The 24,534-nt window shown below is 40.5% G+C and overlaps 1 protein-coding gene and 1 long non-coding RNA gene across 4 annotated transcripts; both read right to left on the minus strand.

The window, feature by feature from the left end:
* Window positions 1–3,711: 3,711 nt before the first annotated feature.
* On the minus strand, window positions 3,712–22,008 carry LOC111976890 (ras-related protein O-Krev). 3 transcript variants are annotated; one of them, XM_024006037.2, is made up of 9 exons: window positions 21,908–22,008; window positions 13,276–13,422; window positions 6,460–6,548; window positions 5,520–5,588; window positions 5,379–5,435; window positions 5,140–5,280; window positions 4,570–4,713; window positions 4,282–4,397; window positions 3,712–4,097 (listed from the first exon to the last, which is right to left on the minus strand). In XM_024006037.2, exons 3-8 carry the CDS (start codon window positions 6,514–6,516, stop codon window positions 4,311–4,313), a joined length of 555 nt encoding a protein of 184 aa, XP_023861805.1. In that variant the 5' UTR covers window positions 6,517–6,548; window positions 13,276–13,422; window positions 21,908–22,008; the 3' UTR covers window positions 3,712–4,097; window positions 4,282–4,310. The 3 variants fall into 3 exon arrangements, with proteins under 3 accessions (XP_023861805.1, XP_023861804.1, XP_023861806.1); XM_024006036.2 differs by lacking the exon at window positions 13,276–13,422; XM_024006038.2 differs by lacking the exons at window positions 6,460–6,548; window positions 13,276–13,422 and having other exon boundaries at window positions 21,908–22,001.
* A 750-nt stretch (window positions 22,009–22,758) lies between these two features.
* LOC139029054 (uncharacterized) lies at window positions 22,759–23,522 on the minus strand. Its single transcript, XR_011481315.1, has 2 exons — window positions 23,225–23,522; window positions 22,759–23,130 (listed from the first exon to the last, which is right to left on the minus strand). It is a non-coding gene; the product is annotated as an uncharacterized lncRNA (long non-coding RNA).
* Window positions 23,523–24,534: the final 1,012 nt, after the last annotated feature.

The following is a 24,534-nucleotide window of genomic DNA, read 5'->3' on the forward strand; positions in this document are numbered from 1 at the left end:
GTTTTGTGCACTCAGTGTATGTATCCCAAGTATCTGATGCTGTACATGTCCTTTGCTTCGACAACAATGGCAGTATTATCAGCAGCACCTGTCTTTTTACTAAAGAAATGTGTAATTTTTCTGTTCAAATTAAATCTTTATTTTTCTTTTCTCTGCCCTGCTCTGAAAGCGTCTCATTGGTGCAACTTAATTTCAATCAAAGTCACTTTTACAATCATATCGTGTGAAACAATGCACGCAAACTCTTCAGGGTGGAATAGTCTATTATTATAAACCCGTCCGTGGGTGATTAATAAACTTTGAACTTAGAGCAAGGCTTCAATCGCAGACAGACATCAGGATTTGCTGTGTCTTTTTTTACTGCGACATGGCTTACGTACACTTGATTCTGCTATTCTGGTAAATCAGGGTGAGAGGTATGTTTTCTCAAACAATTCCTGGTGTATCAAAGTTAAAAACATTGCAACTGCTGTTCGCCCAGCCTGGAGTTTCTTGATGTTAAAATGCAGACCCCACTATATGCAGGGAATGAATGTGTTATTATCACAACTGTGTACATACCGCTACAAGCAAACACCAAGGCGGCACTCAATGAACTTTACAAGATCATTAGTCAGCAATAATCCTCTCACCCGGAAGCAGTCTTTATTGTTGCTGTAGTAGGATGTCCCGTGGGGGTATCCGTACCTATGTAGGACATGCGAGGGTTAGGTTAATAAACAGGCTGGAGCTAGAACCTCGTTGTCGCGCGTCCTTATTTTAGATCATTCTACAGTCGCGTGTGACTTTAACCAAGCCCGTCTTAAACACATTTTCCCAACATGTATCCTGACCCAGAAGAGAACCCAGTATGCTTGACCGTGTATACACTAACATCCGTGATGCATATAAAGCCATCCCCCACCCCACTACGGCCAATCAGATCATATCTCTCTGTTCCTACTTCCCGCCTACAAGAAGCAACTTAAGAGGGAGTCACCAACACAGAGAATAGTGAAGCGCTAAAGAGGAGACAGTTGTGCAGTGTCCACTGAAGCCTCCCTCCCAGACAGGCTTAACACATTCTATGCTCGCTTTGAGGCAGACAATACTGAGCCATCCAGGAACGCTCCGGATGACCAGGTGCTTTCGCTCTCTGAGGCTGACACAAGGAACTCTCTCAAAAAAATGAATACTCACAAAGAGGGATGGTATCCCTGGCTGCTTCCTCAGAGTGCGTGCTGACCAGCTGGTGGGTGTCTTCTTGGACATCTTCAATCTGTCCCAGGCTGTAGTCCCCTGCGTTAAGGAGCCCACCATTGTCCCAGTGCCCAAGAAAAACAAGTTGACATGACTATTGCCGCATTGCGCTCACCTTGGTCATCAGGAAGGGATTCGAGAGGCTGGTCAAGGCCAGCGTGCCAGACACACTGGACCCACTCCAATTTGCCTACAGCTCCGCGGAAGATGTAATTACCATCAGTATTCACACATCTGGACAAGAGGAACACCTACGTGAGAATGGTGTTCATTGACTACAGTTCAGCATTCAACACCATTGTTCCCTACAAGCTCGACACCAAGTTCAGAGCCCTGGGTCTGGTCACCTCCCTCTGCAACTGGATCCTGAACTTCTGAACGGGCAGACCACAGGCTGTGAGGATTGTGAACACTCTTAACACATGGTCCCCCCAGGGGTGTGTCCTCAGTCCTCTACTCCCTATTCACCCACGACTGCGTGGCTTTGCACGACATCAACCCCATCATGCTGATGACACAACGGTTGTAGGCCTGTTAACCAACAACAACGAGTCAGCCTATAGCGAAGTGAACTGCCATTGTAGAATTATGACAACCTTTCCTTCAACATCAGCAAACCAAGGAGTTGATAGTTGATTTCAGAGGAGAGAACATGCCCCATTCCACATCAACGGGACTGCAGCAGAGCCACAAGTTCCTCGGAGTCCACATCACCGAGAACTTGTCATGGACCAACAACACCACCACTCGCCAAGAAGGCACAGCAGCGTCTCTACTTCCTAAGGCAGCTGAAGAAATCTGGCATGCCGCCCCAGGTCAATCAATCAATCAAATATATTTATAAAGCCCTTCTTACATCAGCTGATGTCACAAAGTGCTGTACAGAAACCCAGCCTAAAACCCCAAACAGCAAGCAATGAAAGTGTAGAAGCACAGTCCTCTTCAAATACTACCGCTGCATAATCAAGAGCATCCGGACAGCCTGGTATGGGAATTGCTCCGTCAATGTTGATGTCCAAATAAAACTTTAAACTTGTTTCTACTATTTTGAGAAAATATAATCAGTTTAATATGAAATATATACACGGAGAAAAAAAGTGATCTATTCTGAATTATTATTCAGCTGATTGGATTAATTTACTTCTTTGGAGGCCTTTTTTGTCAACAATGTGGCTGCATTAACCTGGGCACAGTGGCCAGGTAAAACACCCTTCCTCCCCATTTCCTTTGCAGCTTCCCACAGATTTAGCTGCTTTTGAAGCGAGAATAAGAGTGCCGAGCTGAGCAGCCCACGACAGCGGGTCGTTTGTTTGGGGGGTTATATTTGCTTAACGTTTATTGAAAAAGTATGGATTTCTGCTAACAAAGAAAGGCATTCAACCACAGAGGACAAACATAGGTACAAGGTAAGCGTTTCATAATGAAACATTTTTGAAGTATTGAGCTTGGGCGAATTGATGTAGTCAGAGCTGAATTCCACAAAGCCTGGTCTCTGCTCAACCCCATTGGTGGAGTTCATCAGTAACTTCCTTCACCATGGAGTTGAGTTTAGTCAGCTAGGTCTGACATTCTCGTAAGGCGAACCCTGTTGCAGAACAATAACAGGTGACCTGTCTGCCTTTCCGCTCAGCAAGCCTGGCACACACCCTGCGCCTCCTTGGGTGGTTCCTCATAAGCCAAGTTGTAGGCCTTTGCTGTGGCCACGTCTCATGAAGAGCCACTGCTGTTGCATTTCTCCAATTCCTGCATGTGAACATCTCGAGCTTGGCTGCTGCGTCGGTCATTTTCTAGGATAAGCTTTCGGCTTTTAAATCATTTGAAATTAAAAAATAATATTAAAAAAGGAAACCTAAATCAGGCTAAAAATAATGGGCCTGAATTAGACAGGATGAACTGTGACGATTGGAGGCAGCAGTTGGCGCATCAGTAACGATGCGACACGGCTGTATTTCAGAAAGGCGAGCTGTCTCATTCTAATTCTATGCCAACAATCATTTAATGTTCCCGCAAAACACTAGAGACTTGCAACAGGCAAAAAATCTTCACAACTACTAATTATCATCATCATGTAGAGAAAATAAAATGCATTGACAAAAGATAATGAAAATGTTTTTGTTTTTTTATCATTCATAAAAGCTGGAAATTCATTTGCGACAAGGTAACAAGACACAATAGAGTTGGTTTAGTACAACATATTTTCAACCTCAAGACAGAAATCAAGTCTCCTCATTTCCCCTATTCTAATAAACACACATTTTCCAAAGCTTCATTATTGAAAAAAACAAAACAAGAATTAGAATATATTATGGGAAAGATGAAAGCCTTGCAGCTTCCCATATAAAACAAAGTCACTTAGTAAATATGTTATTTGATGAATACAACTTCTTAAAAGTAATAGGAGAAAGAAAACATGGAAGTTGATGCATTACTGTTGACACAATTAGTGCAAATGGGTAAGGTAATGAAAAGGGCCAATATTTACCATGATTTATTTTGCAAACATTTTGTCATTTGAAATGAGCCAAAGATCTGAAAATATCTGCAATCAAATAACCTAATTGTCCAAATCCACAATAAATTGCTTGGTACTGTTTTTTGTTTTAAATTGTAATTGATAAAACAGGGGAAAGGGAAAACTCTTCATCACAAGGCTGTCCCATTGACAAAATGAAAGAGAGAAAAAGGTCTGGATTTCTTAACCATTACGAAGCAAAGAGTATCCATGAAGAATCCTCCATTATTAGAGTGGTGAAGTAGAGAATTACTTTTCTGCTATTGTCAAACACCTCCATTCATTATTGAAAGGGCTTGAAATGCTGGCACGTTTCAACTGGGCACCAGTATTGTATTGCAGCTTCCTACAGGTGGAGACAGAGGACATGTTACTCCACAGGTACTTTTTTAATTCCTTTTTTCAGTTTATTTTGATAGAAAACAAATATATCAATGCAAGTACATTAGCTGCTGCCATACTCATGGGATGATAATAAAATTAGACACAGATTCCATATCACCCATTGGATCCCATCTTAGCCCACTCACCTGGCTCAGAGCTGCTGTAAGGAGGAGCTTCAGAGCAGTGTGCAATTTGACTTCTTTTCCTTCTTCTTTTCTATTGGTGTTTTCCTATTAATCTGTCTGACCAGGTCATAGAAAATCTAAAGCAGACCAAAGGAGCCAGTAGTTAGAGATACATCTGTTATAAGCTCCAGATAACCACACTTGTTTACTTGACGAGATGTATATTCTTATTGCAATTCTCGTCAACTCCGAGACGTAACATACATTCATTCAGTTCAGGTGACTGGAAGTGAAAGCGGTGGGGCTTACCTCATTAACGTTGATCTTTGATTTAGCTGAGGACTCTAGAAAGGCACAGTTGTTCCACTGTCTGGCCAGGTTCTGACCCTGCTCCTTGCCCACCACACGCTCGTCCTCCAGGTCACACTTGTTGCCCACCAGGATCATGGGGACCTGATACAAAATAATGAGAAATAGACAGAAGACAATGAGAGACTATAGCTCTTTACCCTGTTGCTTTGCAAAGCAAAAAAATAGGCCATATAAGTCTCCATAACGTGGCAACAAATCAATAATGTACTAACTCTGCATGTGGCAGAAATAAGAGCTAAACTGAAACTGGCAAACATCTCTCATGACATTTCTACTTTGTTATTGCTATGCTCTTCCCACACAGAGAATACCTATGGCTCTCAGAGCAGTAGGATTACAAGATAAGAGCCAACAGACTCCTTAATTTAAAACACCATTAAAATTGCATATAAATCATTAACGTATCATAGATTTCATAGCAGCTGTAATAAATGCATTGACGACGAGGCCCAAGTTTTGGAGCACGTCAATGACAGTGACTGAGCCCTGATAAGTTACAATACTCACATCCTCAGTGTCCTTTACTCTCAGGATCTGTTCCCGAAGGTCCTGTAGATCATTAAACGTGGACTGTGCCGTGATGGAGTATACAAGAGCGAAGCCTTGACCGTTCTTCATGTACAAGTCCCTCATCGCTGTGAACTGCTCCTGTAGAACAGCAGAGGAAAGACTCCATGACATACTGGTCATATTTACGGTTAACATACAATCTGTCACCATGGCTAACATGGACACATTCTACCTACTGTTCCAGCTGTGTCAAGGATTTCAAGCATGCACTGCTGCCCATCCACTTCAACTTGCTGTGGGAGAGAGGGAGTAAAGTTTAGTAACATTTTGACATCAGTGGTGGCAATTGAAAACTTGGTAACTATAGGGCAGCATACCTTTCTGTAGGAGTCTTCTATTGTGGGGTCATATTTTTCCACAAAAATACCCTGTACAAATTGGACAGTCTGGAAGAGAAAAGGCAAGGGGAGGAGAACATGAATGTAGAGAGTGACACATACATTCTCCAAATCAACACGGCCACTCAATCAGGGCTCCAAATTAAACACTTTCATTGGTAGCACAACATGTGCTTCAAATATATTGACAAGTCATATTGGCCCAATAAAGGCTGTATCTAAATCAATTTAAAAATTGTATTTTCTGGTGCTCCTAAAGTTTATATGGTGCTCTTAACTAAGTTAGGAGCACCAGAAAATAAGATTTTTTTATTGATTTAGATACAGCCTTTATTGGGCCAATATGACTTGTCAATATATTTGAAGCACATGTTGTACCCTGGAAACTAATCTGTTTCAAGGGTACAACATCTGTTTATTATAAAAGTTTAAATGTTGACACAAATACCTGTCATTGAAATGACAAAGTCATTTGTGGAATATTAGGTTAGCTAACATTGTGAAAAACACAGTTTCCTAATGAGCTGCATAATGCGGTAACACGACTGAACAAGTTGTTAACAGCCCGCGGCATGGTTTATGAATGGAAAATATGGCCCGCCAATGGAGATGCATCTAGCTGCAGCGCCAATGCGTAATAGAAGGGGGGAAAATGTAGTGCCGGTAATATGGTCACAACTTTTCAACGGTTTGGGCTACAGACAACTGTTTTTTCTCCAGGGCAGCTTAATCATTACAACAATTATTATCTGGCTTATTTTTTGTTCTAGGTGCACTGGTGCTCACAAATTTAAATTCCAAGTCACACAACAAAATATTTAGGGGTATATGCGACCAAAATGGTCGCACTTTAAAGCTCTGCACTCAATGCACCCAGAATGACTCATAACAGAAACCTAGGCATGGCGGTACTACTAACCAGTGCAGATTTGCCTACACCTCCTGAGCCTAACACCACTAGCTTGTATTCACGCATGGTGGGGTTACTTCACTCGACGGAACAAAAGTCTGCAAGAGATGAGACAAGAGAGAGAACATTGGTTAGGCCTACTTATGTCACTATTTATATAATTTTACACATTGCCGGCCACAGATGAGGAGAAGCCAATAATTCCCTTCAGTTTTCATCAGCTCTAGACGCCACATTGTGGGCGGTTCCCTTGGCTCGTCCATTATCTAACTACTTTAGTTATACATAGCCAAGCCTAAACATAACTGCCTTGTCGCGGTAATCCCCTTTGACAATACATATTCAGAAACTGAAACTCCCCTCTGCCAAAAGAAGAATATCTCTTTCTGACTCACTATCCAGGGACATCTGCCGACATGAAAAGGCCTTCTTTTCAAAAGAAGGAAACAAATAGAGCCAAGATAACCCAGAGATTTATTTCCCCTTATAAAATGACGCCCTATAACACTTGAGTGACAGTGAACTGATGCTAATTGTCAAACAGCTCAGTCTCTATGGAGACGGTAGGCAATAGCCATAGTGCCACAAATAGCTTCATCTAATTAGCATGCATAGGAGAAGGCCATGTGGGGTGAGGCGTCACCACCTCTATCAGCTTGGCAAGGTGAGAAGTAAGGCTTGTTAAATTAGCACATTATAAAAAACTCAGTCAATCAGGTTTTTATGACTTGATATTACAAAGCTATCCAGTAATTGTTTCCTGTTCTGTCTTGGAGCCAGCCATGGAAACGTGAGGCACCTGCCAAGAGACACTTTTCTCTACAGAATATTATCCCCATGATACCTTTTGTTATTGTTTAGTTTGGTCTGTATTCCAACGGGACCACGTTGGAAACAAGTGAGATCGCTTTAACGTGTTGTCATTGCATCTTTTCCTCCAATAAATCAATGTCTCTTTACGTCCAATAGGAATTACTACCAGGCATAGGCAAAAACTCCTCCAAGAGAGGAATACATTTTATGTGCTGTGCAGGGAAACAATCCAAACCCACTATCATTATCTAGCTATGCAAACCTAACAAATTCCAAGCGGCAGCAGCATGACAGGCCTACAACGGAGAGCTGGGCGGTATGCGGGATGTTACAAAGGTCCATTCAATCCTCATGCCATTGCAATACACCCCTTCCTCTGTGAAAATTATGTGCATATAGAAAACAGAACAGAGATAATAGTAAGAGAATGACCATTGCTCTTCTTAAATAATGACCACACCAAGAAAGGACACTTCTGTGTTTGTTTCTGATATTAGGCCATTTTTAGAAGCAGAAGTTAAACCTACAGCTGCAATAAGAATACGAAACAAAGTGTGTCACAAAGGTTTCAGAAAGACATTTCACTTTTATCTGATGGCCTTTAGTTGACTGATTACAGGTGACACATCTGGAGTAGCGCTTAAGCAAATACAGTGAGCTCCAAAAGTATTGGGACAGTCACACATTTGTTGATGTTTTGGCTCTGTACTCCAGCACTTTGGATTTGAAATGATACAAATGGACAATGAAGTTAAAGTGCAGACTGTCAGCTTTAATTTGAAGGTATTTTCATCCATATCAGGTGAACTGTTTAGAAATTGTACATAGTCCCCGCATTTTAAGGGAACAAAAGTATTGGGATTAATGAACTTATGTTTATTAAAGTAGTAAAAAGTTAAGTATTTGGTCGCATATTCATAGAACGGAATGACTACATCAAGCTTGTGACTCTACAAATTTGTTGGATGCATTTGCTGTTAGTTTTGGTTGTGTTTCAGATTATTTTGTGCCCAATAGAAACAAATGATAAATAATGTAGTGTCATTTTGGAGTCACTTTTATTGTAAATAAGAATAGAATAGGTTTCTAAACACATCTACATTAATGTGGACGCTACCATGATTACGGATAATCCTGAATGAATCGTGAATAAGGATGAGTGAGAAAGTTAGACGCACAAATATCATACCCCCCAAAAAATGCCAGCCTCCCCTTTCATTGTAATGGTAAGAGGTTTGCATATCTTGGGGATATGATATTTGTGCATTTAACTTTAACCTGTCTCCTCCCCTTCATCTACGCTGATTGAAGTGGATTTAACAGGTGACATCAATAAGGGATTTTGTCATGGAAAGAGCAGGTGTTCCTAATGTTTTGTGAATTTGTCCCAATACTTTCCCCTAAAAATGTGGGGACTATGTACAAAAAGTGCTGTAATTTCTAAACTTTTCACCCGATAGGAAAGGTATGAAAAACCATCAAATTAATGAAGTTATTTTTTACAACCAAATCTCTACTTTGTATGTCAATGGCATGTTATAGAAGGGTCCAGACAAATGTATTGCGATTTCACGTTTTTGAAATCACTTCCTCATCCTCGTTGTGTAGTATAGTGGCCCCTAAAATGACATGAACAAAGGCTCCAAAAACACCCAAAACCTGCCAAAACACGTCCTTTTAGAAACAGCAAAGCTCTCAGTATAGTGATGCAAGTCTTTAGATGTTGTACACATGAAATTGTGTTATTCCAAACTTTATCCGCAACGTTATATTCCATTTTGTTGCGACTCGAGCAATACCCCTCCGTCCATTTTACAGGTAACTGACAAAATAGAGGACACACTTGAGTAAATGAGGGATACAAAGTAGCGGTCGACCGATTACGATTTTTCAACGCCGATTCCGATTGTTGGAGGACCAAAAAAAAGCCAATACCGATTAATCGTCTGATTAATTTTTTTAAATATTTGTAATAATGACAATTACAACAATACTGAATTAACACTTATTTTAACATAATATAATACATCAAAATCAATTTAGCCTCAAATAAATAACGAAACATGTTCAATTTGGTTTAAATAATGCAAAAACAAAGTGTTGGAGAAGAAAGTAAAAGTGCAATATGTGCCATGTAAAAAAGCTAACGTTTAAGTTCCTTGCTCAGAACATGAGAACATATGAAAGCTGGTGGTTCCTTTTAACATGAGTCTTCAATATTTCCAGGTAAGAAGTTTTAGGTTGTATTATTATAGGAATTATAGGACTATTTCTCTCTATACGATTTGTATTTCATGTACCTTTGATTATTGGATGTTCTTATAGGCACTTTAGTATTGCCAGTGTAACAGTATAGCTTCCATCCCTCTCCTCGCCGCTACCTGGGCTCGAACCAGGAACACATCGACAACAGCCACCCTCGAAGCAGCGTTACCCATGCAGAGCAAGGGGAACAACTACTCCAAGTCTCAGAGCGAGTGACGTTTGAAACGCTATTAGCGCGCACCCCGCTAACTAGCTAGCCATTTCACATCGGTTACACCAGCCTAATCTCGGGAGTTGATAGGCTTGAAGTCATAAACAGCGCAATGCTTGGAGCATCGCAAAGAGCTGCTGGCAAAACGCACGAAAGTGCTGTTTGAATGAATGCTTACGAGCCTGCTGGTGCCTACCATCGCTCAGTCAGACTGCTCTATCAAATATCAAATCATAGACTTAATTATAACATAATAACACACAGAAATACGAGCCTTAGGTCATTAATATGGTCTAATCCGGAAACTATCATCTCGAAAACAAAACGTTTATTCTTTCAGTGAAATACAGAACCGTTCCGTATTTTATCTAACAGGTGGCATCCATAAGTCTAAATATTCCTGATACATTGCACAACCTTCAATGTTATGTCATAATTATGTAAAATTCTGGCAAATTAGTTCGCAATGAGCAAGGCGGCCCAAACTGTTGCATATACCTTGACTCTGCGTGCAATGAACGCAAGGGAAGTGACACAATAACACCTGGTTCATATTGCCTGCCAACCTGTATTTCTTTTAACTAAATATGCAGGTTTAAAAATATATACTTCTGTGTATTGATTTAAAAAAAGGCATTGATGTTTATGGTTAGGTACACGTTGGAGCAACGACCGTCCTTTTTCGCGAATGCGCACTGCATCGATTATATGCAACGCAGGACACGCTAGAAAAACGAATAATATCATCAACCATGTGTAGTTATAACTAGTGATTATGATTGATTGATTGTTTTTTATAAGATAAGTTTAATGCTAGCTAGCAACTTACCGTGGCTTCTTACTGCATTCGCGTAACAGGTGGGCTCCTCGTGAGGCAGGTGGTGAGAGCATTGGACTAGTTAATTAAGGTTGCAAGATTGAATCTCTGAGCTGACAAGTTAAAAATCTGTCGTTCTGCCCCTGAACAAGGCAGTTAACCCACCGTTCCTAGGCCGTCATTGAAAATAAGAATGTGTTCTTAACTGACTTGCCTAGTTAAATAAAGGTGTAAAAAAATATATTTTAAAAACAAATCGGCAAAATCGGCGTCCAAAATTACCGATTTCCGATTGTTAGGAAAACTTGAAAATCGGCCCTAATTAAATCGGTCGACCTCTAATACAAAGTATATTAAAAGCATGGGGTGCTTCCACACAGGAAGTTCCAGACACTTGTAGAATCTATGCCAAGGCACATTGAAGCTGTTCTGGCAGCTCGTGGCGGCCCAACGCCCTATTAAGGCACTATATGTTGATGTTTCCTTTATTTTGGCAGTGTCATGACGTTGGCCTGGGGGTAGGTTTATGACAGTCATAAATACCTCTTTCCCCCGTTCCTCTCCCTACTCTACTGATGTGACATTAGAAAGCCCCTTTGGTTAACATAGAGATTCTGGGAACATCAGAAGTTGGGGGGAAATGAACTATATTCTGGTAATCCGACCAACTGAACATATGCGGTGGTACTTAAGGTATATTATGTCAGTTCGGTTGCCCTCTGACACATTCTCATCAATGATAGAATGACATACTCTACTGTGGAAAGTCTAAACATCAGAGATATCGGATTCACATGGAATTGTTGTTTAATTCAAATGTTTGAATATGAAATTATTTGTGAAGAGATTAAATGTAATTTTAGCTTCCAAATGAGAGATTTGGGTTTTCATAAGRTTGGGCKTCTGCTCAACCAGTGGCCCGCCCCTGTGAAGAGACATGGGTTATAAACTTTTCAGACACACCCCTCTCCCTCCACTATATAAGCCATTGACGAAGATTTAACCTTCTGTTCCGAGGATGAGGACGACGGTCCTATGTCAGAATGGTTCAGATAATAACTACAGAACTAAGCCAACATCAGCATGAGCTTTGGTTGTGAATGGTATGAACTTTGAACTCGTATTCATTACAGAAGTGATACCTCCTAGCCGTTGAGTTAGCAACAGCTGCTACAAACACAGGTTAGGAAGGACAGTCAGAGTATCCCGTCTACTACACAACGACGTTACTACAACGTATCCAGTGACCACCAGAGACATTCTTCAAAGGACAGAGGACTCGGTTTGGCAACACGGTCTTCCATCTACCACCAACCTACTGAAGCGCAGCTCAGAGTAAATATTTATTGCATTTTCCTTTTCCAAATGGGCYGTAATTTAGAATGCATAAGATACTGTATTTACGATAGCACAGCTTTGCCTCTGTTCCAGTCTCCCGCTCTTTCACTAAAACCCAGCCCTTTTTCCTTTGTGTAACAAGCTGTCATATCTGTTCCGCCCGCTAGGGACGTTATGACGGCAATTTGTAATCAAGTTATGATTTAATTGTGTATGTGTGATTCTGTGTGATTAGTTAGGTATTTAGTAAATAAATAATTAAACCCAATTTTGTACTGCTGACTCAACTTGTTAGCCAGGGTTCGTGAAGATAACCAAGAATTTACAACTTTCAGATGAGACTGAATAAGATGACGATTAATATTGACTGCTATTGATGTAAAATATGATTAGGTCTTTAAGAGTTTATTCGGAAGATAACAGCTCTATAAATATTATTTCGTGGTGTCCCTCCTCTCTAGTTAATTACATTTACATGATTAGTTCAATCAGGTAATATTAATTACGGAGAAAGTATTTTATAGAATAGCATGCCATAACACTTAATCCGGCATAGCCAAAGACACGACAGCAGTTACCTGTAGCAGCAGGCTACACAGTAAATGGAACCACTCGAGACGGCTTGAATCGTGCAAAGGGGACTATAACATTGTGGATAAAGTTCGGAATGACAACTTCATGTGTACAACATCTAAAAACCTGCATCACTATACTGAGAGCTTTGCAGTTTCTAAAATGACGTTTTTTGGGTATGTTTTTAGATTTTGTTCATGTTTTTTCAGGGCCCCCATACTACACAATGAGGATGAGGAAGTTATTTGCTGTTTGGGTGAAGTTTCTCTAAAACATGTAATCACAAAAAAGGTGTCTGGACCCTTCTACAGTAAAACATTCCATTTACACCAAAAATAGAGATTTGGTTGTAAAATATTAATCTCCTCCTTTAAAGCAGATAGTCTGCAATTTAACCTCATAGTCATTGTACCATTTCAAATCTAAAGTGCTGAAGAACAGAGCAGAGTGTCCCTGTCGCCAATACTTTAGTAGATCCCTGTAAATGCCTGTAGAACTTCACATGGTCAATCCCAATGTTAGTATTCCTGCTAAACACAGCTGATATGGTGAGTGTTTCCATGTTGACAGGAACTTAGCACATCCACCATGCCCACTGCACACCAGCACAGTGAGCACACTAGCCTCTTGATATGTTATAAGTCAGTGAGGGTTCAGACCCAGTATTCTCTTAATATAAGCCTACATGTTATTTTATGTTTTACTAATGCTTTGTGAGTGGTGCGTTCCCAGTCAGCATAGAATAGCCTAGTTTCTGCACTGAAACTCATTTTATAGCAAAAACACCCACTCTAAGGACATAACCTACTGTGCTCAAGGCTGGAAGCGACAACTCCCCACTACATCTAGTGAGGGAAGGCTAGCAGTTCCCAGGACACACTGACATCTGTGGGCAGGTGTGGATGCTGTGTTGGGAGCCAAAGGAGCTAGGCTACTCCAAAGAATCCCCACAAAACTAGGGAAAAGACAGAAGAAATATATAAATTGCAATTCACTTTTTGTGAATAATCTTAGGCCTGCACTTTGACAGAGTTGGGAGTGGGACACACATTGCCAAACAGTAGATGTACATTAGCCTGAATCATCTACTCATCGGTGAGTACATTTACATGCACGCTAATAATTCAATAATAAACTGACTATGACAGAATGCCAAGTATGGCATTAGTCACGTAAACACCTTACTCTGCTTATCTTAATTGGCGTAATGTCATAATCGAGGTAATCATACGCAGATTAAAATAACTGGTTTTCTGAGCAATCTTTCAAATGATTAGGACATGGTAACAGCATAATCATCGCTCCAGCTGGATATTTGATTTGCGCACTTGCCAGTGTGTGGTAGCGCAAGCATCCCTCTTATGCGCGAGTGAAGTGAGTTCTGAAAAACTGAAAGTATGCATCATCTTATAAATATTTTTCACATGCAAACTTTTTGTCAGAACTCAGAATCAAAAAGTCTTCGCAAAAATAAGTCCTGCATTTCCTGCATTGATCAAAAGTCCCATCAGTAGCCTGATTTCAGATGTGTCCATGTAAACAGGACTATTACATTAAAACCTTTTCTCAATAGGGGGGGCGCTGTTTTCACTTTGTAAAAAATCGTTCCCAAATTAAACTGCCTCGTACTCAATTCTTGCTCGTACAATATGCATATTATTATTACTATTGGATAGAAAACACTCTCTAGTTTCTAAAACCGTTTGAATTTTGTCTGTGAGTAAAACAGAACTCATTTGGCAGCACACTTTCTGACCAGGAAGTTAGAAATCTGAAATCGAGGCTCTGTTCCAGGGTCAGTTTATTAATTTGCATGGAATCTATGGGTCTACATGCACTGCATACGCCTTCCACTAGATGTCAGTAGGCAGTGAGAGTTGGAATGGGGTGTCTAGCTAGATCTGAGGCCGAACAAGACGTCTTGGAACGGAAGGTCTGGCCTTTCACCGTTTGCCTGACGCAAGAGGGACCTCAGCATTGCGTTCAGAAAAGCTTTCGTTTTAGAAGTTAGATATGTCCGGCTCTGATTTTATTTGATATATGTGTTAAAAACATCATAATAGTTATTTTAAACCGAGTTATATCAGTTTATATCAGTATATTGCGATTTTCGTGTTCCTTTGTTATGCGTATTTGTGAGTTGGGCACTTCCATGCCGCATGGCCATCTTTGTTAGCTAAATCGACAGATGAAGACGACATTCTACAACCAAACAACGATTATTCTGGAAAAGGACACCTTGTACAAGATTCTGATGGAAGCTCATCAAATAGTAGAACCATTTATGATATTATTTATTTCTGTCGAAAAGTTTAGACTATTATTCGCCCAGATTTCGGGCGCTGTCTCGCTATAACGTAAGCTGTATGTCGTAATAAGGTTATTTTTTTTTAAATCTAACACAGCGGTTGCATTAAGAACCAGTGTATCTTTCATTTGCTGTCCAACCTGTATTTTTTAGTAAAGTATATGATTAGTTATTTGATTAGATGATGTGAGTGTCAGAAATATATCCGGATTATTTTGTGCTGTTTGGCTAGTATTCACATTGTTCAACCACGAATTGTACCGCTAAATATGCACATTTTCGAACAAATCATATATGTATTGTGTAATATGATGTTATAGGACTGTCATATGATGAAGTTTGAGAAGGTTAGTGAAAAAATTAATATCTTTTGCTGGTTTATTCGCTATCGCTAACGTGCCTTGAATGAATGCGGCTGTGTGGTAGGCTATTGTAGTAAGCTAATATAATGCTATATTGTGTTTTCGCTGTAAAACACTTAAAATCTGAAATATTGGCTGGATTCACAAGATGTTTGTCTTTCATTTGCTGTACACCGTGCATTTCTCATAAATGTTTTATGGTGAGTATTTAGGTATTTCACGTTGGTTTCTGTAGTTATTCTAGCTGCTTTGGTGAGACTACTGCAATGTAAAACTATGATTTATACCTGAAATATGCAAATTTTTCGAACAAAACATATGCTATACAATAAATATGTTATCAGACTGTCATCTGATGAAGTTGTTTCTTGGTTAGTGACTATTTATATCTTTATTTGGTCGAATTTGTGATAGCTACCTATGCAGTAAAAAAATTGTGAAAATATGCGGTTGGGTCTTTTGCTATCGTGGTTAGGTAATAGAAATACATATTGTGTTTTCCCTGTAAAACATTAAAAAAATCGGAAATGACGGCTCGATTCACAAGATGTGTATCTTTCATCTGGTGTCTTGGACTTGTGATTTCATGATATTTAGATGCTAGTATTTACTTGTGGCGCTATGCTAGGCTATGCTAGTCAGCTTTTTTACTGATGAGGGTACTCCCGGATCCGGGATTGTGACCAAGTAGAAGTTAACCTGACTATCCACAATAATCACATTATTGTGTGCATGCTACCGTGCTGTGTTGGGGAAGCTTCTCTGAAAATGGAGTTTACCAAGCTACCAATTACTTCACATTGGAAGAAGTTACGCTAGACTAAAGCTACCCTTAAGAAAATATAGTTTACATAACTAAAGTTACTTTGATGAAGTAGTTCATCCAAACTACGTTATGAAAATGTATCATCAGTAAATCTGTATTATCAGACTACAAATTGCAAGAACAAATCACTTTGGGGTCATATGTTAACAGAATGTTTAACGGATTAATGGAATTTAGCCTATTAATTAAACCCCAAAAAAGTTTCGAGTGAGAATTAGGCAAGTCCGATACCGAATAAGTTAATTTTAAAAAGTTGTGTAGTTCCAGTAGTTAGCCTAGCTACACGGTATAAAAGTAATTAACTACTGAAAACACGACCTAGATTTTAATTTAGTTCAACTACCACCAAGCTACTGGAAAATGTAATGAATTACTAGCTAGTTGAACTACTGTACGTGTCCACTGAATGTACAAAACATTAGGAACTCCTGCTCTTTCCATGACAGACTGACCAGGTGAATGTTTACCCCATTGTTTACCCCACTTTTCGTCATTTCCGGTCACAACTTGCAGACGTGTTGCTGTGCGTTTTGTTGCCAACCTTACTTTGCTACCTGACAACTTTACGGTTTTTACTTTTTAATTACAGTTTATATTTTTTGTTTTTCCCCTCACAATTTTTTTTTCATTCAACTTTTTTGCTCCGGACGCTTTATCTGGACATGGTTCGTCAGGACTTCCAACAGCCGAAGCTAAGTAGTAACATTAACATGATGCCTTCTAATTGCAGTCGCTGTACTCGAACGATCGCCTTACGGCGAGGATAGCTGTGCTGCAAGCCCAGCTTCAGACGCAATCGTTAGGCAAGGGTAATTTCAGTGTAGGAAAGGATGAAACAGCATCTGTGCCACCAGTAAGTACAGATAGTAGTATAAATCCCCTCGCACAGTCCCCGCAGCCGGACAACTTTCTCATGGCTTCTGGAGGGAAATGCTGTAGGAATGCTCAACCGGTGTCGCTCATTCAGCCGACAGAAACTTTCAACCGGTTCTCCCCATTAAGCAGCGAGTCAGAGTCTGAGGCTGAGCCTTCTCTGGTCTCTACTCCTCCCGTTACGAGGTCTGAGACGCCGAAGCTTCCCACCATTAGCTCTGACAAATTGAAAACCCTAGTCATTGTCGACTCCATTACCCGCAGTATTTGACTTAAAACGAGTCATCCAGCGATCATACACTGTTTACCAGGGGGCAGGGCTACCGACGTTAAGGCTAATCTGAAGATGGTGCTGGCTAAAGCTAAAACTGGCGAGTGTAGAGAGTATAGAGATATTGTTATCCACGTCGGCACCAACGATGTTAGGATGAAACAGTCAGAGGTCACCAAGCGCAACATAGCTTCAGCATGTAAATCAGCTAGAAAGATGTGTCGGCATCGAGTAATTGTCTCTGGCCCCCTCCCAGTTAGGGGGAGTGATGAGCTCTACAGCAGAGTCTCACAACTCAATCGCTGGTTGAAAACTGTTTTCTGCCCCTCCCAAAAGATAGAATTTGTAGATAATTGGTCCTCTTTCTGGGACTCACCCACAAACAGGACCACGCCTGGCCTGTTGAGGAGTGACGGACTCCATCCTAGCTGGAGGGGTGCTCTCATCTTACCTACCAACATAGACAGGGCTCTAACTCCTCTAGCTCCACAATGAAATAGGGTGCAGGCCAGGCAGGCTGTTAGCCAGCCTGCCAGCTTAGTGGAGTCTGCCACTAGCACAGTCAGTGTAGTCAGCTCAGCTATCCCCATTGAGACCGTGTCTGTGCCTCGACCTAGGTTGGGCAAAACTAAACATGGCGGTGTTCGCCTTAGCAATCTCACTAGGATAAAGACCTCCTCCATTCCTGCCATTATTGAAAGAGATCGTGATATCTCAAAATAGGGCTACTTAATGTTAGATCCCTCACTTCAAAGGCAGTTACAGTCAATGAACTAATCACTGATCATAATCTTGATGGGATTGGTCTGATTGAAACATGGCTTAAGCCTGATCAATTTACTGTGTTAAATGAGGCCTCACCTCCTGGTTACACTAGTGACCATATCCCCCGTGCATCCCGCAAAGGCGCAGGTGTTGCTAACATTTACAATAGCAAATTTCAGTTTACAAAAAAAAAAAAATGACGTTTTCGTCTTTTGAGCTTCTAGTCATGAAATCTATGCAGCCTACTCAATCACTTTTTATAGCTACTGTTTACAGGCCTCCTGGGCCATATACAGCGTTCCTCACTGAGCTCCCTGAATTCCTATCGGACCTTGTAGTCATAGCAGATAATATTCTAATTTTTGGTGATTTTAATATTCACATGGAAAAGTCCACAGACCCACTCCAAAAGGCTTTCGGGGCGCCATCATCGACTCAGTGGGTTTTGTCCAACATGTCTCTGGACCTACTCACTGCCACAGTCATACTCTGGATCTAGTTTTGTCCCATGGAACAAATGTTGTAGATCTTAGTGTTTTTCCTCCTAATCCTGGACTATCGGACCACCATTTTATTACATTTGCAAATCGCAACAAATAATCTGCTCAGACCCCAACCAAGGAGCATCAAAAGTCGTGCTATAAATTCTCAGACAACACAAAGATTCCTTGATGCCCTTCCAGACTCCTTCTGCCTACCCAAGGACGTCAGAGGACAAAAATCAGTTGACCACCTAACTGAGGAACTCAATTTAACCTTGCGCAATACCCTAGATGCAGTTGCACCCATAAAAACTAAAAACATTACAAATATTTGTCATAAGAAACTAGCTCCCTGGTATACAGAAAATACCCGAGCTCTGAAGCAAGCTTCCAGAAAATTGGAACGGAAATGGCGCCACACCAAACTGGAAGTCTTCCGACTAGCTTGGAAAGACAGTASCGTGCAGTATCGAAGAGCCCTCACTGCTGCTCGATCATCCTATTTTTCCAACTTAATTGAGGAAAATAAGAACAATCCAAAATGTATTTTTGATACTGTCGCAAAGCTAACTAAAAAGCAGCATTCCCCAAGTGAGGATGGCTTTCACTTCAGCAGTAATAAATTCATGAACTTCTTTGAGGAAAAGATCATGATCATTAGAAAGAAAATTACGGACTCTTCTTTAAATCTGCATATTCCTCCAAAGCTCAGCTGTCCTGAGTCTGCACAACTCTGCCAGGACCTAGGATCAAGAGAGACACTCAAGTGTTTTAGTACTATATCTCTTGAAACAATGATGAAAATAATCATGGCCTCTAAACCTTCAAGCTGTATACTGGACCCTATTCCAACTAAACTACTGAAAGAGCTGCTTCCTGTGCTTGGCCCTCCTATGTTGAACATAACAAACGGCTCTCTATCCACTGGATGTGTACCAAACTCACTAAAAGTGGCAGTAATAAAGCCTCTCTTGAAAAAGCCAAACCTTGACCCAGAAAATATAAAAAACGATCAGCCTATATCGAATCTTCCATTCCTCTCAAAAAAAATTGAAAAAGCTGTTGCGCAGCAACTCACTGCCTTCCTGAAGACAAACAATGTATACGAAATGCTTCAGTCTGGTTTTAGACCCCATCATAGCACTGAGACTGCACTTGTGAAGGTGGTAAATGACCTTTTAATGGCGTCAGACCGAGGCTCTGCATCTGCCCTCTTGCTCCTAGACCTTAGTGCTGCCTTTGATACCATCGATCTCTCTCTAATTCTCTCTCTCTGAGCCCTAGGACCATGCCTCAGGACTACCTGGCATGATGACTCCTTGCTGTCCCCAGTCCACCTGGCCATGCTGCTGCTCCAGTTTCAACTGTTCTGCCTGCGGCTATGGAACCCTGACCTGTTCACCGGACGTGCTACCTGTCCCAGACCTGCTGTTTTCAACTCTCTAGAGACCGCAGGAGCGGTAGAGATACTCTTAATGATCGGCTATGAAAAGCCAACTGACATTTACTCCTGAGGTGCTGACTTGCTGCACCCTCGACAACTACTGTGATTATTATTATTTGACCATGCTGGTCATTTATGAACATCTTGGCCATGTTCTGTTATAATCTCCACCCGGCACAGCCAGAAGAGGACTGGCCACCCCTCATAGCCTGGTTCCTCTCTAGGTTTCTTCCTAGGTTTTGGCCTTTCTAGGGAGTTTTTCCTAGCCACCGTGCTTCTACACCTGCATTGCTTGCTGTTTGGGGTTTTAGGCTGGGTTTCTGTACAGCACTTTGAGATATCAGCTGATGTAAGAAGGGCTATATAAATACATTTGATTTGGATGCTATGATCCCTTATGGATGTCACTTGTTAAATCCACCTCAATTAGTGTAGATGAAGGGGAGGAGACAGGTTAAAGAAGGATTTTTAAGCCTTGAGATGGATTGTGTATGTGTGCCATTCAGAGGGTGAATGGGCAAGACAAAAGATGTACGGTCTGAATAAATTGTCAAACTACCTAAAAAAAGTTTGACAAAAATATAAACATATTTTACATTTCAAAGTCATCGAATTTTGAGTGTTCATTTAATGTTCAAAGCATTCTGAATTCATCTAACATGGTCATAGGCCTAAGCCATGTCAAAATACATAGAATTGCAGAAAATTAGCTTTAAAACAGCACAAGTACCTTCCCCAGACTCCTGTCTAGGTCAAATCACCTGTGCATAACAGAAGGGGGCCACCAGAAGTGTTGCCAATTAAAAATACTGTCTGATCCAACCTTAATGAAGCCGGTTAAAACAGTGTACATACAGTAAGTGTGTATTTTGCATTTGAGAATCGATTCACGTTTAGATGGAGTAATTTGGCTCTGAAAATAACATGCAAGGACCTTAGTTTGACCTAAAGGAGTAACGGTACAGTTAGGTTCCTTTAAGAGTACATATTGGGCTACACTCAGTCTTAAACTTGACAAATATGGTCTAAAAATCCTGACTTGAATGCATACAAAAGGAACACCTGATGGGACATTGCTTTTATTGCACATGGGTGTGCTCCTGAATGTCAAATCACGTGTCAAATCTTAAATTCTCAAAAGACAACACTAGCCACCCTTGCTTACATAACTAGTTTGCTAAATGCAACCTTTATTTAACTAGGCAAGTCAGTTAAGAACAAATTCGTATTTACAATGACTGCCTAGGAACAGTGGGTTAACTGCCTTATCTGGGGCAGAACGACAGATTTTTACCTTGTCAGCTCGGGGATTCGATTCATCAACCTTTCGGTAACTGGGCCAACGCTCTAACCACTAGGCTATCTGCCTCCCCTCAATCTATCCATCTAGATCAGCGTTTCCCAAACTCGGCGATCCTTGGGACCCAACGTTTTGATTTTTGCGCCAACACTACAATGCGGATTCAAATTATCAAAACTTAATGATTCGTTGATTATTTCTATCAGCTGTGTAACCTTTCTACTGTACATAAGTCAAAAACCAGAACGTGCACCGAGTTTGGGAAACCCTGACTAGTTGGCTAACGTTAGCTAATAGATAATTTGCAACTATGTGTCTGACATCACTTCGACAAAAGAACGTTTCAGTGTAACGTTAAAACTAAGGGGAAGGGATCAGTTGTACCTAGCCAGTCAAGTTAGCTGGCGAAGTTTGCTAGCTAAACTAACGTCCCCCCCGTACAGTTGCCACCCCGGTCCGATTCAAAGTTATACCTAACAACTAACGTTATGTAATTAGGTGAGCCAACCAGGTAGTGCCTGGCTAAATTCTTAATAGTTTGTCAATTAATGTCCAACTAGCCAACATGGCTAGTTAACTAAGGCGTGTGAACCACTTCTGTTAACTAGCTACAGACAACTCCCTTCGGCTTGTTGTGTTAGCTAGCTGCTTAGCTAACGTTAGCCTCCCTTAGACGTTCCATCCGGCCTGGACGTTGGCTGTCCTACTTGGCCATCTGACACGTTTCTAACATTTTCACGACCTATATACATGTTCGAGTATTGATTATCCCCAAACTGTTGCTTTGACTAGAGATAATCGTTACTCACCGTGTTTGTCTCCCCGCCACCTCACTGGAGTAGCTGACTTCAATGAACCTCCGCGAACGTCAATCCCTAGCTAGCTAACCTCTCCCACCATAAATGGCAACGGACGGTGCACACTAGCTACTGTAGTTTCAAGGCGGCCTGACGATTCACAATGTTGTAGTCCATAAAACCATAATGGATCATCTGAGTATCATGGCAACCATGCACTCACTGAAAGTGCAAATGTTATTAAATAAGAGATTAAAATTTTATTTCCATGGTCTTCGCATTATAAACTGAGGCTGACAAAAACTATAAAGTAGGCCTACTGCCATACAAAATCTGTTTGGATAATGTGGGCATGCAGAATACTGTAGTCGTGTATGCAATTAGAAAGCATACTTTCCATTTGAATTCCCAGAAATAAGCCAGCTCTACCTTTTCAAACATATCAGAGGAAACAGTCAAACAGATGCAAGGAAACAGTCGGAAACAGCAAGGGTCTTCAACTTCAAGCCAAACACACACACATATATATATATATATTTATACACACACACACACACACACACAACAATAGCAATATTTATTGCCAACCCAAAGCTTCTAGATACTGTACATATGTACACTATCAACAGCTTGCAGTGTTGTGAGAATGCCCTCTATAAACGAAAGACTTTTGACTCTCACTGAGGTCTTTGTTGCTTTAGTGTCAGGAGGGAGTAGAGAGCATTGTCTTCTATTTCCGGTGGGGTTTCACAAAACCTAATGGTGCAGTACAAGTCACTGTTGGAGCTGTACATAATTATCTCATCATACACATGACAAGTGTCCTCTTCACCCTGAGAGAGAGGAAGAGAACAAGAGAGAGAGGGGATTGGGTAGAGTTTATTTGTTGACCGAGTTGGTGCAGAATGACGGCTGTCTGATGAGGACATGCAAAATCTTATTCAAACTATGATAAAGCATAAACAAAGATCCAATTCACCTGTGCAATGGCTACAGGATCTGATACTTTAGATGCTGGAAATGCTGAGGGACACAAATTAGAGGCTTCAACATATCAAAAACAAATACTATTATTGTAACTGCATTATATGTGGGTACGATATCAAAGAAAGGGAACTTGGTCTTACTCAGTGAGCACGGCATTGATAGTTTTCTGAAGAATACACAAAGTGCAACCACAGTGCAACACATCAACAGTCAGACAGCTCCCACAACAACATGGACACTTACAAAACCTAAAGGAAAGAAAGAGAATAATTCAACAAATTTCAATCAAACCCGTTTTCCAGTGTTTTTAGAACAAAATAGAGTAGCCTAAAGTTAAATTACCTGTGCTGTCAATCAGAATCGATGAGGATGTTGGCTCGACATCCCAATCTGCAACAGGTAAGTTTTTGCATGGCACCATTAAAGTGACATAACAAAAGCATACAGAAGATAAATGGAAGATTTATTAGAATAAGAAAATAATTGTACAATAGGAGCTTATTTTTTAAGCTATTTAAGGTTATATCAACCAGCGTAAATGTGGGGACCTCTGGGGACACATATGTTTGTTTCTGTGGTGTCCTTCCTATCAGGTGTTAACAGTGAAGTGACCAATGAAGCTGTGGGTAGAAACAGTAGAGGGTAGGCCGAGTATGATTTTTGTGCATTCAAAGACAATCAAATGGAATCAAAGCAAAACAATATGCATACCTTTACTCACAGAGACATCTACTTTTGTTAAAACATCTCTTCCCCACTGATCAAGTCCACAATAGTAAAGTCCAGAGTCCTGTAATTTCAGGTTTTTGATGGTGGCAATGAAAGTATGTCCATGGACATTGTCATACACAGAAAATCTTCCTACTGTGACAAATGTGTCCGCTTACACACTTCTGATGAGAATGTCACTGTAGGAACAGGGGTGGCGACAAATATTAGGGCTTATATTAATATCCATCTGGATATGAACACTTAATGTCTAAAGATCCACCTTCATTTCCATGCTCTCCAATTTTGCTCCTTTTTGCATAACAGCTTAAAACTTGATAAAAGAGAAAACAATGTTATTCTTTATCATAATAACAAATAATAGTTGAAACGTGAAATAAACAAAAACTTTGTGGAATTGTTCGGCAGAAGTATATTCTATACAATTTGCACTATGCAGGAGTCTATTTCACAAAGAAAATAATCAACAAAAATTGTCTGCAATTGTAATCAACAACAACAAAAATGGTTTGTGTTAAACTCACCTGGCAAGTAAAGGAGAATCATCAGATAGAATTTTATGTTACATTTTTTAAATCTTATTTCACCACAGATCCCTTTTTCTCTCAAATTATCTTACTGTCACCATATCAGTTTCTACCCAGCAGCATCACTTGCAGTGGCTTAGGGCTGTTTTTGCCGTATTACAGGAAGTGAAAAAATAAACTGATTGCAATGTTTCAGGAAGGAAGTCCTACAGACAAGTGCTACTTTTGTTAAATCAAAAGCCTATGAGGCAGACGGAGACATCGAAGACAGACGAAATATCCCATAATTGTTAATCTGGAGGAATTAAATGACCTGGTTATTAGCTATTAGATGCACTCTCGAAACCAGACATACGAATGTGTTTTGTTTGGTTCTGTAAATACATTTCAGAATTT

Source organism: Salvelinus sp. IW2-2015, linkage group LG17 (genome assembly GCF_002910315.2).
Source record: "Salvelinus sp. IW2-2015 linkage group LG17, ASM291031v2, whole genome shotgun sequence".
In the NCBI taxonomy this organism is placed as follows: Eukaryota; Metazoa; Chordata; class Actinopteri; order Salmoniformes; family Salmonidae; genus Salvelinus; species Salvelinus sp. IW2-2015.

Excerpts from the sequence above, each read along its gene's own strand:
- LOC111976890 (XM_024006036.2), bottom strand. The coding sequence starts at position 6,516 with ATGCGTGAATACAAGCTAGTGGTGTTAGGCTCAGGAGGTGTAGGCAAA. Across the intron at positions 5,436-5,519 it reads TAGAAGACTCCTACAGAAAG|CAAGTTGAAGTGGATGGGCA; the intron begins GTATGCTGCCCT and ends TCTCTCCCACAG. Across the intron at positions 4,398-4,569 it reads CAAAGATCAACGTTAATGAG|ATTTTCTATGACCTGGTCAG; the intron begins GTAAGCCCCACC and ends GGTCTGCTTTAG.